Source organism: Pelophylax lessonae, assembly GCF_965119305.1.
Source record: "Pelophylax lessonae genome assembly, chromosome: 12".
Taxonomy (NCBI): Eukaryota; Metazoa; Chordata; class Amphibia; order Anura; family Ranidae; genus Pelophylax; species Pelophylax lessonae.
In genome coordinates, this window is record NC_138779.1 from 8,647,530 (window position 1) to 8,661,045 (window position 13,516).

Consider the following 13,516-nt stretch of genomic DNA (forward strand, 5'->3'; position numbering starts at 1 on the left):
TGTCACAGGCGGAGTGATATGAAACGCACCCCTCCTCCGCCTGTGACAGCCATATAGGAAGCAGTGGCTCTGCTCTCTACTGCTGCCGCTGCTTCCTCCAGCAATACCCGACAAGCTTGCCGTACAAGCCGGCCACGGCGAAAGGATTACGGCTCCAGCAGGACGGATGTCCATGACCGGATGATGTACACTTCTCCACACTGGAACCTTGTTTTATGGGCATGAATATATGCTTACTAACGTGAGTGCATAATTTTATTCATTAAGTGCCGGTTCACACTTGTGCGATTGCGAACGGGTGCTATTGCAATGCGAATTTGCAGTGCGAGTTTACCTTGCATTTTTCAATAGTACCAGCGCGATTGTAATGAAAAACTGATTGCGTTGATTATGTTAATTAAGCTCAGGAGGGGTGGAGCTGAGGGGAAAACTAAAACAAAAAATAAGAATTTGCACATATCTGAACTGATAATGCGAGTCCAGACCGATTTACATTGATGTCTATGGAGACTAAATTTGCAACGCAGCGCTGTAAACTCGCACAAGACCCTTTTCATTATCGCATTATATTAGCATCTGAATTGCAACGCATAGATGTGAACGACCGTCGCGAATACAATGTATTTTGGGAATACGTGCGATTTTAGACTTTTCATAACGCATCGCATTCGCAGTAAAATCGCACAAGTGTGAACCAGGCACTAAACCTGTTGCATAAAGTCTACACTTAGAGGCGCCTCTGTCTGTCTTTGACAAAACCTAAATACACCACCGCTACAACACCGTATAATAAAATCTAAAGCATTTTAAAAACAAATCTGCAGTAGTTGTGCTCACATTTAACCACTTGCCGACCGCCGCAAGTACATATACTGCGGCGGTCAGCCCCTCACAGGCAGAGCGACGTACCGGTACGTCACTAGCCTGTGAGGCTCTGGGGAGTGAGCGCTCCCGCGTGGTCACGGACCCCCCTCCCCCCCCCCCCCCGCGCGTGTGACCGGCGGACTCAATGTCCGCCGCTCACTCAGCGATCGTCGGTGCAGAGGGAGAAAGTCAGGCGGCTGATGTAAACAAGCCACCTGTCATTCTCCCCTGTGTAGGAATAGTGATCATACGGTTCTACTATGTAGGACCGTTGATCATTGGTCCTACAGCTCAAGCCACAGCCAATCACAGTTAGAATCACACCCCTAGGAACACACACAGCCCCTCCCTCTCAAATAAAGTTAACCCCTTCACTGCCAGTGTATTTTTACAGTAACAGCGCATATGTATAGCACTGATTACTGTAGTCACTGGTAACCCCAAAAGTGTCAAAAATGTCAGTCAAGGGTCCGATCTGTCCGCCGCAATGTCGCAGTCCCGCAAAAAAATCGCAGATCGCCGCCATTACGCGTTAAAAAAAAAAACAACAAAAATGACAAAAATCTTTCCCTTTGTTAGTAAACGCAATAACTTTTGCGCAAACCAATCAAAATACGCTTTTTGCGATTTTTTTTTTTTTTTTACCAAACATATGTAGCATAAAACAAATTGGCCAAAAATGTTAAATTTTGATTTTTACATTTTTTGGGGGGAATTTCATATAAAAAAATGTGAAAAATATTGTTATTTTTGCAAAATTGACGCTCTTTTTTTGTTTATAGCGTAAAAAGTAAAAATCGCACAGGTGATCAAATACCACCAAAAGAAAGCTCTGTTTGTGGGAAAAAAAGGACGTCAATTTCATTTGGATACAGCGTCGCACGACCGCGCAATTGTCCATTAAAGTCACGCAGTGCCGAATCGCAAAATACCCCCTGGTCTTTCAGCAGCAAAATCCTCCGGGGCTAAAGTGGTTAAAAGTGCCCCTTTCTGATTTAAAAAAAAAAAAGGAAGTGCCCAGACGGGCACCAGCTCCATAAGCCCGCACAATGCCCCTAGGCAGCCAAGACCTGGTGGATTAGGAACTCCCCCTCGCCGCTAGCTGCGGTTCCCCATCTCCCGTGTGTTCCACCACTCCTGGAAATGACCTCCGATGGTCATCTATAGAATTTAGGCAGCAACCCGATCTTTACGCATTTCACCTATAGAGCTATCATCCCCGGGTCTTGGCTGCCTAGGGGCATTGTGCGGGTTTATCCAGCTTGGTGCCAGTCGGGGCACTTTTAAATGTGAGCACAACCACTGCAGAGTTGTTTTTAAATTTTTTTAGATTTTATTATACGGTGTCACACAATCACCTTGTCATTTGTTTATATACCAGTTGCCATTGGTTGTCTGAGGGGAGGACGCTCCTTCATGTGGACTGCCTTTAATTATGGAAGAACTCTAAATTCCTATACAAAGTTGCATTTCCAGAAGGCTTATATTGTCCCTGGGCGATCTGGTGAGTGCGTTTATTATCTACATGTGGCGGAGCCCTGAATTTTATTTTTTGAAAAAGAGCGGGCATCTTGCACAGCTTGGTTTAGGCCGCTTTCACACTTGCCACTCCATCGGCGGACTCCAATTTTCTCAGCGGGGGATCGATCCCCCCATCCCCCGCTGAGCAGTCAGGCGCTGTGTGCGGAGACAGAGCTGTCAGATCCCCGCTGTTCTCTATGGGGGAATCGGATGAGAATGGACCGCCTGTCTGTTCTCATCCGATCCCATCCAATCAAACCCGCCAGATGGATGGAAAATAGGGTTTCCATCCATCTAGATTAGACGAATTGGATTGGATGTCAGTCTCCACTGACATCCAATGCCCCATAGAGATGCATGGGGTGACCGTTCAGATCTGCCAAAAAAACTGACAGGGACCGGATCTGAATGGTCCGCCTGTGAGAAAGGGGCCTAAGGGATACAGAGACTGTCACAATATACAGCGGACTTTTGTATTTACGTTTTTTGGGGATCTACCTTGTTTTTTTCTTTTGCTTACCTAATTTTTTATTTTTATTTTATCATTTCACTTAGATACACATCGAAAAATAGTGCAAGGTTTCGGAGCCGCACAGGACCCCTTCGTCAGGCATGTGATGACAAATGTGCATGTGCTGGCGAATATGTATTTACTTGTAACTAATCCAGTTGCCAACTGGTGATCACTTCAGCACCCAACATACACAAGCCTACAAACCAGGAAGGTGTGCGATAGGAATATGAACTATATATTAGATACACATCGTTCATGTCAGTTACTGAGGTCATCACTGAGGTCATCACTGAGGTCACAAGTATTGGATTCTTATGTCTGATATCACTTGTTTTTTGGACAATGTATTTGCAATCTTCTACATTTCGCACATTTTATTAGGCTGTTGTATCGTCTATATTACCTTTTATTCAATGTTATACACATGGATATTTTAGCTGCGGAGCTCACAGTAAGATATCACAGTGTGTGTGTATATATACAGTATATATATATATGAACACATAAATATGTTGCAGAATGTATTGTATCCCCTCCTCAAATGTATCCAACGGATGTATACAGAAGGTTTCCTGTATCCACCATCCATCAAACATGAATTGGTATCTATAGTGAGAGCTCAGATCTGGTTGGACGGTCACACCCCCTCTCAGTAGTAATGGGTTCAGGTAAGGCAGATCATAGGAAGATGCAGAGATATCATTCAGTAGTTAGTACCGCCTCGTACCCCTAGATGTCATTTGACCCTCAAAGTAAATATAGCCGTCCAATACGGTAAAAGAAATTCACCTTTACACAAAAAAGAAACCTTTTATATCCGGTACAAAAATCTGCATTTATTATTATTATTGGGGACGTGTAAAGCATTTCCCCCGGGATCAGCAGATGGTGTGTGATGTCACCGCCCTACAGACTATCTGTGTATCTGTCTGCCCGTACCTCTGATCCCGCCACATCTCTGATACCTCCCAAACCTCCATACCTCTGATACCTTCATACCTGCCAAACCTCCACACCTCTGCTACCTTCATACCTCCCATACCTCCGTACCTCTGATCCCGCCACATCTGCTACCTCCGATACCTTCCATACTTCCAATACCTCTGATCCTGCCAAACCTCTGATAAATTCATACTTCCGTACCTCCAACACCTCTGATATCTCCCATACCTCTGATACCTCTATATCTCTTATACCTCTGATACCGCCGTACTTCCAATACCTCTTATACCTCCATATCTCCGAGACCTCAGATACCTCCATATCTCCCTTACCGCCGTACCTCCGATCCCATCACGCCTCTGATACTTTCATATCTCTGTACCCCCAATACCTCCCATACAGCTGATACCTCCATACCTCTGAGACCGCCATATCTCCGATGCCTTCATACCTCTGTACCTACCTCTAATACCTCGGTACCTCCAATCCCGCCACACCTCTAATACCTTCATACCTCTGTACCTCCATATCTCCGATACCTCCTTACCTCTGTACTTCCAATACCTCCATCCCTCTGATACCTCCATCCCTCTGATACCTCCGATACCGCCATACCTCGGATCCCCCACACCTCTGCTACCTTCATTCCTCCCATACTTCCGTACCTCTGATCCCGCCAAACCTCTGATACCTCCAATACCTCCGTACCTCCAATACCTCCCATATCTCCGTACCTCTGATCCCGCCACACCTTTGATACCTGGTACCTCCACTGCCTCTGATGCCTCCAATATCGCCCATACCTCTGATACCTTCATACTTCCAATACCTCCATACCTCTGATCCTGCCACACCTCTGATACCTTCATATCTCCGTACCTCCAGTACCTTCATACTGCTAATACCTCCATATCTCCCATACCACTGATACCTCCATATCTCCAATACCTTCATACCTCTGTACCTCCAATACTTCCGTATCTTATCAGTGGTCTTATTTCTCATTCAAGTCCATGTCTCCCCAAAACACACAGACTCTGGGAACTGGGGGACCCAGATACATATTTAGGGACTCCATGCCCAAAACCAGAAATAACTGCTTTAGATTGTGATACTCAGAGCAGATGTTAATATTACTAGGTCAAAGTATCCTGATTCTGAGGTCTCCTGATAGAATCGGTTTAAGGTGTTATGTGCCAAGTGTCTTGCTCCCATTGTGTGCCTCCTAGGTGTACATTGGCAGTGTAGAGATTCGGGAGCGAAGGAAATCATCTTTCCTCATCAGAGGAAGTCCAGGAGATGGAGCAACCGGCTCATCTCCCCACCGGCAGTCAGAGATGCAGGGAGGGGAGGAAGCCGTACTTACTCCCAGCGGCAGTCCGAGATGAAGGGAGGGGGAAGAAGCCACCCCCCCTGCGGCAGGCCAAGGACAAGGGAGAGGAGGTGGTAATTCTCCCTTCCAAGCAGCAGAACTACAGTCTTGGAGTGGAGGAAGACACCCTCCCTCAACAATAGTTAGCCGAAGCGTACGATGTGGGGTCCCCAGCTGAACCACTGGCAACAGGACAGAATGCCGCTGGCCTCTGGCTAGCGCCAAGTGGTTAATTATGTTCCTATATACAGTTACTTTTGCATACAATATTGTGATTAGGCTCACCTGATCTGGTGTGCTATATATTCTGTGTGAATTTACAATAAAGTTGGTTCCAGTTCCAGAGCAGGAAAGCTAGTGTCGCCTAGATTCTTGGGTGCAATATTCAGGTATAATACCTGGTTCTTGGGTCCAGATTGGAGGAAGCTATAGCTTAACGGAAGCACCCAAGCTGGGGGCTTGATGGTTCTGTCACATTTGGCTGGCAGCAGTGGAATCTGCTTTCTCCCTGCAAGCAGTCCAAACCACCAATGGGACCCAGTGTCAAGTGATATCGAGGAAGTGTTCCAGGAGTTCCAGAAGCGGATGCAAAAGATGTTCACCCAGGATAGAAAGCCTGGTTCTGTCCAGGACGTGAGCCTACAGCAGAAGCGCTGGCATCAAGGCAAAGCGCTGCTGACCTCTGCCTGCATCTATCGGTGGCCCTGGAGGATTTTTGCAAGGCAACCAACTTTTAATTTTGCTTCCCAGCGGAAGAGCTGGCATCAGGGCAGAATGTTACAGACCTCTGCCCCACACCGGTGGTAGCTCCGGAGGCCCAGGGTGAGAAGGAGTCGCCTACATTCTTGGGTGCAATATTCAGGTAGAATACCTGGTTCCTGGGTCCAGACTGGAGGAAGCTATAGCTTAACGGAAGCACCCAAGCTGGGTGCTGGACGGTTCCATCACACCCTCCTTCACATAGCACACAGGATCAGAGCTGAGGCTGTCAATCACAGGCTGTGTGCTGGACGGTTCCATTACACCTTCCTTCACATAGCACACAGGATCAGAGCTGAGGTTGTCAATCACAGGCTGTGTGCTGGAGCTCCCTCCCCTGTCACCTTTTTCTCTTGGTGTCAGGAAAACTTGTCAGAAAGGACTAATGCAAGATAGCAGAGGAAGGAGGCAGCTGACAGAAATGACACTTAGTGCTCTGGACTGAGGCAAGTTCACACTATAAAGGGATGTGCTTTGTTCAGATTTCACGTCTGAGGTTTACAGCCACATTAAGCTTCGGAATTTTGCAGTGAATATTCATAGGAATAAACAGGAGGCGTTTTTAGATATTGGGAATATACAAAAGCTAAGCTTTTATTCGAAATAAATAAATCAATCGATCAGTATACAGGAGATTTCATGGCTGAAAAATAAAAAATATTTTTTTTGTGATAAAATCAATGAGATAAAAATCTGTCAGTGCTTAAAAATGAATTTGTTCTCCTTCCTTAGATAGCTGCCATGATAAAAATAATAAAAACACAAAAAAATGAAGATCCCCCCACAATCCCTTCATGATACTTGGCTCCGAGTTCTCTTATTTTTGGCTCTTCTCTGATTGGTGTATATCTTGGAACTATCACAGGACAAGCTGTGTGCCGTTTTCTTATGACAAGCAATGTGGACCAGTTTGAGGTTCTTTGTGGTAAATAAAAGGTCAAAAAAATACTGATGATTGACTCGTCTCCCTTCACTTTCCTTCACGGCTTCCACCAAGCAAGGCAAGATTGTTCGACTCTTCTCAATCCTGAAGTGTATGGAGATAAAACAAAAGACATGAATTGTACAGGATTATCATCTGGTATAACAGTTTACACCCCCCTCCCCAGTACTTCCTTACTGAGGAGTAGGGATGGGCGAACGGTTCGGCCCGAGTATGAGTTCGGGATGAAGATTTGCCTGTTCAGCCATTCGCTGAACACCTGAATTTGTAGGGTGTTCACCCCAACAAACACCCTGCAGAGCTGCGCCCTGCTTGGGCAAAGCGGGGGCGGGAGTGTGCCGGCGTGCGCTCGCCCCCCACAGACGCCTGAGCGATCATTGGTATCAGTGGGAGAAATAGTGCCCCATCATTGGTGTCAGTGGGTGGAATAGTGCCCCATCATTGATGTCAGTGGAAGAATAGTGCCCCATCATTGGTGATAGTGGGAGGAATAGTGTCCCATCATTGGTGTCAGTGGGAGGAATAGTGCCCCATCATTGGTGTCAGTGGGAGGAATAGTGTCCCATCATTGGTATCATTGGAAGGAATAGTGTCCCATCATTGGTATCAGTGGAAGGAATAGTGTCCCATCATTGGTATCAGTGGAAGGAATAGTGTCCCATCATTGGTGTCAGTGGAAGGAATAGTGTCCCATCATTGGTGATAGTGGGAGGAATAGTGCCCCATCATTGGTGATAGTGGGAGGAATAGTGCCCCATCATTGGTGTCAGTGGGAAGACTAGTGTCTCATCATTGGTGTCAGTGGAAGGAATAGTGTCTCATCATTGGTGTCAGTGGAAGGAATAGTGCCCCATCATTGGTGTCAGTGGGAAGACTAGTGTCTCATCATTGGTGTCAGTGGAAGGAATAGTGTCTCATCATTGGTGTCAGTGGGAGGAATAGTGCCCCATCATTGGTATCAGTGGGAGGAATAGTGCCCCATCATTGGTGTCAGTGGGAGGAATAGTGCCCCATCATTGGTGATAGTGGGAGGAATAGTGCCCCATCATTGGTGTCAGTGGGAGGAATAGTGCCCCATCATTGGTGATAGTGGGAGGAATAGTGCCCCATCATTGGTGTCAGTGGGAGGAATAGTGCCCCATCATTGGTGTCAGTGGGAGGAATAGTGTCTCATCATTGGTGTCAGTGGAAGGAATAGTGCCCCACCATTGGTGTCAGTGGGAGGAATAGTGTCCCATCATTGGTGTCAGTGGGAGGAATAGTGTCCCATCATTGGTGTCAGTGGGAGGAATAGTGTCCCATCATTGGTGTCAGGGGGAGGAATAGTGTCCCATCATTGGTGTCAGGGGGAGGAATAGTGTCCCATCATTGGTATCAGTGGGAGGAATAGTGCCCCATCATTGGTGTCAGTGGAAGGAATAGTGCCCCATCATTGGTGTCAGGGGGAGGAATAGTGCCCCATCATTGGTATCAGTGGGAGGAATAGTGCCCCATCATTGGTGTCAGTGGAAGGAATAGTGCCCCATCATTGGTGTCAGGGGGAGGAATAGTGTCCCATCATTGGTGTGAGTGGGAGGAATAGTGTCCCATCATTGGTGTCAGTGAGAGGAATAGTGTCCCATCAATGGTGTCAGTGGGAGGAATAGTGCCCATTATTGGTGTCAGTGGGAGGAATAGTGCCCCATCATTGGTGTCAGTGGGAGGAATAGCGCCCCATCATTGGTATCAGTGGGAGGAATAGTGCCCCATCATTGGTGTCAGTGGGAGGAATAGTGCCCCATCATTGGTGTCAGTGGGAGGAATAGCGCCCCATCATTGGTGTCAGTGGGAGGAATAGCGCCCAATCATTGGTGTCAGTGGGAGGAATAGCGCCCCATCATTGGTGTCAGTGGGAGGAATAGCGCCCCATCATTGGTGTCAGTGGGAGGATACAGATGCAGTGGCTGCACAGACAGAGCCGCATGTGAAGAACTGGACATGGGGGCAGACAGCGTGCATTTGAATCTGTGCTCTTGCTCCAGGTTTGACATGCGGCTGTGTCTGTGCAGCCACTGCGTCTGCATCCACTTCTGTAGGCGGCCTACACACAGCGCCAAGGCGGACACAGAAAACAGCGGCTCAGCACGCAGGGAGGAGGTCAACCCCCATCTAAAGGAGCTCTAAGCTTTGTCCCCCACCCAAAAAAAACCCCCCAAAACACATGACATTACCGGTGGTCCAGGTTCCATGTGCTGAAAAGGATTCTACTTTCTCTGTTGCTGTATGGATTGATAGAGTGCCAGGAAGTGCAATTCTTCTCATCAAACGCACCCTGAAATAACAAAATGCACACAGTGATATGCATGTCATGGCAGAGCAAAGCGATCAGTTCCAGGCAGAAAACCAGCTATCACTAATTCGCTCGATATTTAACCCACAAAGAGTTGATAGTGGAAGTCTGTCCTCACCTTTAAAGTAAAAAAAAAAACATGCTGCAGCGTCAGACCATTCCTGCAGGATTTGTGTCAAAATGGCCACTTTTAATCTTAGGGAGGAACAAGGAGGGAAGAAGAAGGATGGAGGAAGAAGGATGGAGGAAGGATTTCACCCGCCAGCAGTAACAGCACCTACAGTACCAGTAGGCAGTAATCGCACCAGCAGTACTTGCCAGCAGTACCCACCAGCAGTACCTGCCAGCATTACCCGCACCATCAGTACCCGCCAGCAGCACCCGCCAGCATTACCCACACCAGCAGTACCCGCACCATCAGTACCCGCCAGCAGTAACTGCACCAGCAGTACCCACCAGCAGCACCCGCCAGCAGTAACTGCACCACCAACACCCGCCAGCATTACCCGCACCAGCAGTACCCACCAGCAGCACCCACCAGCAGTAACTGCACCAGCAGTACCCACCAGCAGCAACTGCACCACCAGCACCCGCCAGCATTACCCGCACCAGCAGTACCCGCTAGCAGTAACTGCACCAGCAGTACCCACCAGCAGTAACTGCACCAGCAGTACCCACCAGCAGTAACTGCACCACCAGCACCCGCCAGCATTACCCGCACCAGCAGTACCTGCCAGCAGTAACTGCACCAGCAGTACCCACCAGCAGTAACTGCACCAGCAGTACCCACCAGCAGCACCCGCCAGCAGTAACTGCACCACCAGTACCCGCCAGCAGTAACTGCACCACCAGTACCTGCCAGCAGTAACTGCACCACCAGTACCTGCCAGCAGTAACTGCACCACCAGTACCTGCCAGCAGTAACTGCACCACCAGTACCCGCCAGCAGTAACTGCACCACCAGTACCTGCCAGCAGTAACTGCACCACCAGTACCCGCCAGCAGTAACCGCACCAGCAGTGCCCACCATCAGTACCTGCAGGCAGGCCCCACCAGCATTACCCACCAACAGTACCCACAATAAGTAGAAAAGGTTCTGAGCATTAGTGTGTGTAAATTGTTGCAATGTGTTTTTAATAACTAGTTGTGTTTTGTCATAATATGTCACGTCCTTGTTCTTACTTGTATGAAGGACATGACATTTTCTGGCTGCCTAAGTCACATGTGCTAGAGGTGCGACTATCCCCCCCGCACATAACTGTAACTCCCAGCATGCACAGTGTTCCTGACTCCTCCCACCATCACCACTTCAAATCACTGAATGGTGGTTAGAGTGTTCCTTTAATATCTCTCAGAAGAAGTAACCCTCTGTATACTGATTGCATTTCATTTCATCATCCTCTAGTTGTGATAAAATGGTAGGGGGAGGGGGGGGGGTGCGGAGTGCCACCTCCCTGAAATGAGTTTTTGCAGGTTCGGATGTCTGGGATTGGGAATGAGGGAATGAAGGAAGGAAGGAAAGAGGAGGGGAGAAAGAAAGAAAAAAGCAGGAAAGAGAATGGAAGGAAGAAGAAGAGGAAGGAGTGGGGAAGAAAGAAGAGAAGATAGAAAGAAAAAAAGGTGGAAAGAGGGGTGAAGAAGGAAGGAGGGAGAAGTAAAAAGAAGGAGGGAGGAAGAAAGAAGGAATGAAGGGGGGGAGGAAGAAAGAAGGAATGAAGGGAGTGAGGAAGAAAGAAGGAATGAAGGGAGTGAGGGAGGGAGAAAGAAGGAAGGAGAGAGAGATGGAGGAAAAAGAAAAAGGAAGGAGGAAAAAAGAAAGAAAGAAGGGAGGAAGGAAGAGAGGAAGGAAGAAGGAAGGGAGGGAGGAAGAGAGGAAGAGAGGAAGGAAGAGAGGGAGGAAGGGAGGGAGGAAGAGAGGAAGGGAGGGAGGAAGAGAGGAAGGAAGAGAGGAAGGGAGGGAGGAAGAGAGGGAGGAAGAGAGGAAGGGAGGGAGGAAGAGAGGAAGGAAGAAAGAAGGAAGGAGAGAGGGAGGGAGGAAGTGGAAGAAAAAAGTAAAAGAAAGGAGAAAATAAATAAAGAGGGAGGAGGAAGCTTTTTAAATAATAAGATCCCCCCCCCCCCCCCCAGGGGGACTTATAAGACTGGATAAAGCGAATTACAGTTGACAATATTGTCTCTTCCTGTGCTTGTAGTTGGATTTGGATTGGACCTCTCAGGAAATAGAGGCGTTGCCATTGTTGATTTATAAAAGATGGAAGTTGGGGGAGGTCACCATGAAGCCGCCATCTCCATCCAGCGAGTCGCTGACCTTCAATGACCACATTGGACCACCAGACTTTTCATTCTTATTTGGCTGTTCGCTTCTTCCAGGTCAGCGACTCAGAATTTTGGAAGCCGCACAATTCCTTCTAATCCTTTACAAACATTGATCTGTATACTGTATACGATCGCTCACACAGGATATCACTCTTCTTGTGTCTCTGCGATATGAAAGATCATTTAGATCTTTTTTTTAATTCTCTCTCATTGCAGACTTCACCAAACACGGTACATTGTCAGAGATCGGATGTAACATTGACTGACCTTGGTATATAAAAATCTGAAAATTAAACCGGAATTTCATTGAAGCAAAGAGAATTAACGGAGCGGTGAAAACATTGTTAGAAGCCGCCGCGCACCACCGACCAGCTCTTCAATGTTAATGTGGCGGATTATAGTATGAAGGTCTCCGAGTCACTGATTTCTGCAACTTCTTCACATCAATCACTTTATCTTCCTCACTTCTTTATTTCCTGTTTTAGCTATTTTTATTGTTGGGTAAGGAACAAGAAGACAAAATTTGGAAGCTGCTGATCTTTTTTTTGTACCCAATTTCCCATCCCACCTAACTCAGAGCCCATGTGAAGTCCGGGTACGGCTCAGAAGATATTATGGAGGATGAACCAATCAGGTTGCGCTGCTTCTATTGTTATAGTAGAAGGAAGTGAAGAATTGATTAAAGGATCCAAAAAAATAAATATAAAGAAAAATTAGTAAACTGCATAACTTAGTTATACAGCGGCAGAGCGGCTCTCCTGCGCCCGATCGTGTACCTAGTGCGTGATCCGCCACTTCCAGGTAGGGGGGGCGAGCACCCACTGCCGGCACCGCAGCTGTGCTGTGATTTGACACAGCACAAGCCTATCAGCGGGTGCCTGCCAATAGATGTCTGTCGGCACCCGCTGATCGGCTAGGAGCAGGGCTGGCCCTAGACATTGTGCTGCCTGGGTCCCAGAATGAAATGCTGCGGGGGGCACCCTGATAAGATGGGAGTATAGCCGGGAAGTAGGTTTCTCTGCAGAGTCAAGACTTAGAACATCCTCTAACCACTTGCCGACCGCCCACAGTTTATTTACTGCGGCAGTCAGCCACTCCTGGGCAAACCAACGTAGATCTACGTCGCCACCCAGGAGCCTGTAGGGGGCGAGCGCGCGCCGCCGGAGGCGCGCTGCCGCCCACACTCATTCACGGCCATCCCTGCGCGTGTGAACGGCGGCTCCGATGTCCGCCGGCCACTCGCAATCTCCCGCTGGAGAGGGAGAAAGGTAGGCGGCTGATGTAAACACAACCGTCTGTCATTCTCCCTGGTGTAACTGCAGAGATCATATGATCCTGCTATGTAGGATCGTATGTCTCTGTGGTTACATCACAAGCCACGCCCCCTGACAGGTAGAAGCACGCCCCTAGGGATACATTTAACCCACTGATCACCAATAAAGTTAACCCCTTCCCTGCCAGTGTCCTTTTTACAGTAACAGTGCATATTTATAGCACTGATTACTGTAGTGATGTCACTGGTACCCCCAAAAGTGTCAAAAATGTCAGTCAAGGGTCCAATCTGTCCGCCGCAATGTCGCAGTCCCGCAAAAAAAAAAAAAAAAAAAAAAAAAAAAAAAAAATCGCAGATTGCCGCCATTACTAGTAAAAAAAAAAAAAAAAAAAAATAAAAATGACATAAATCGATCTCGTAGTTTGTACACGTGATAACTTTTGCACAAACCAATCCAAATACGCTTATTGCATTTTTTTTTACCAAAAATATGTAGCAGAAAACAAATTGGCCTAAAATGTTAAAAAATTTAGATTTTTACATATTTTTTTGGGGAATTTCATATAAAAAAAAATGTGAAAAATATTGTTATTTTTTCAAAATTGTCGCTCTTTTTTTGTTTATAGCGCAAAAAATAAAAATCGCACAGGTGATCAAATACCACCAAAAGAAAGCTCTGTTTA

General features: G+C 47.3%; 1 protein-coding gene across 1 annotated transcript in view; it reads right to left on the reverse strand.

The window, feature by feature from the left end:
* Positions 1-6,706: 6,706 nt before the first annotated feature.
* DFFB (DNA fragmentation factor subunit beta) overlaps positions 6,707-13,516 on the reverse strand; it is a 36,650-nt gene continuing 29,840 nt past the window's right edge. The window contains exons 6-7 of the mRNA XM_082273167.1: positions 9,126-9,226; positions 6,707-6,999 (exon numbers count right to left, since the gene is read on the reverse strand). Of these exons, the coding sequence (XP_082129293.1) occupies positions 6,765-6,999; positions 9,126-9,226 (336 nt within the window). The 3' untranslated portion in view covers positions 6,707-6,764. The remainder of the gene's footprint in view (positions 7,000-9,125; positions 9,227-13,516) is intronic.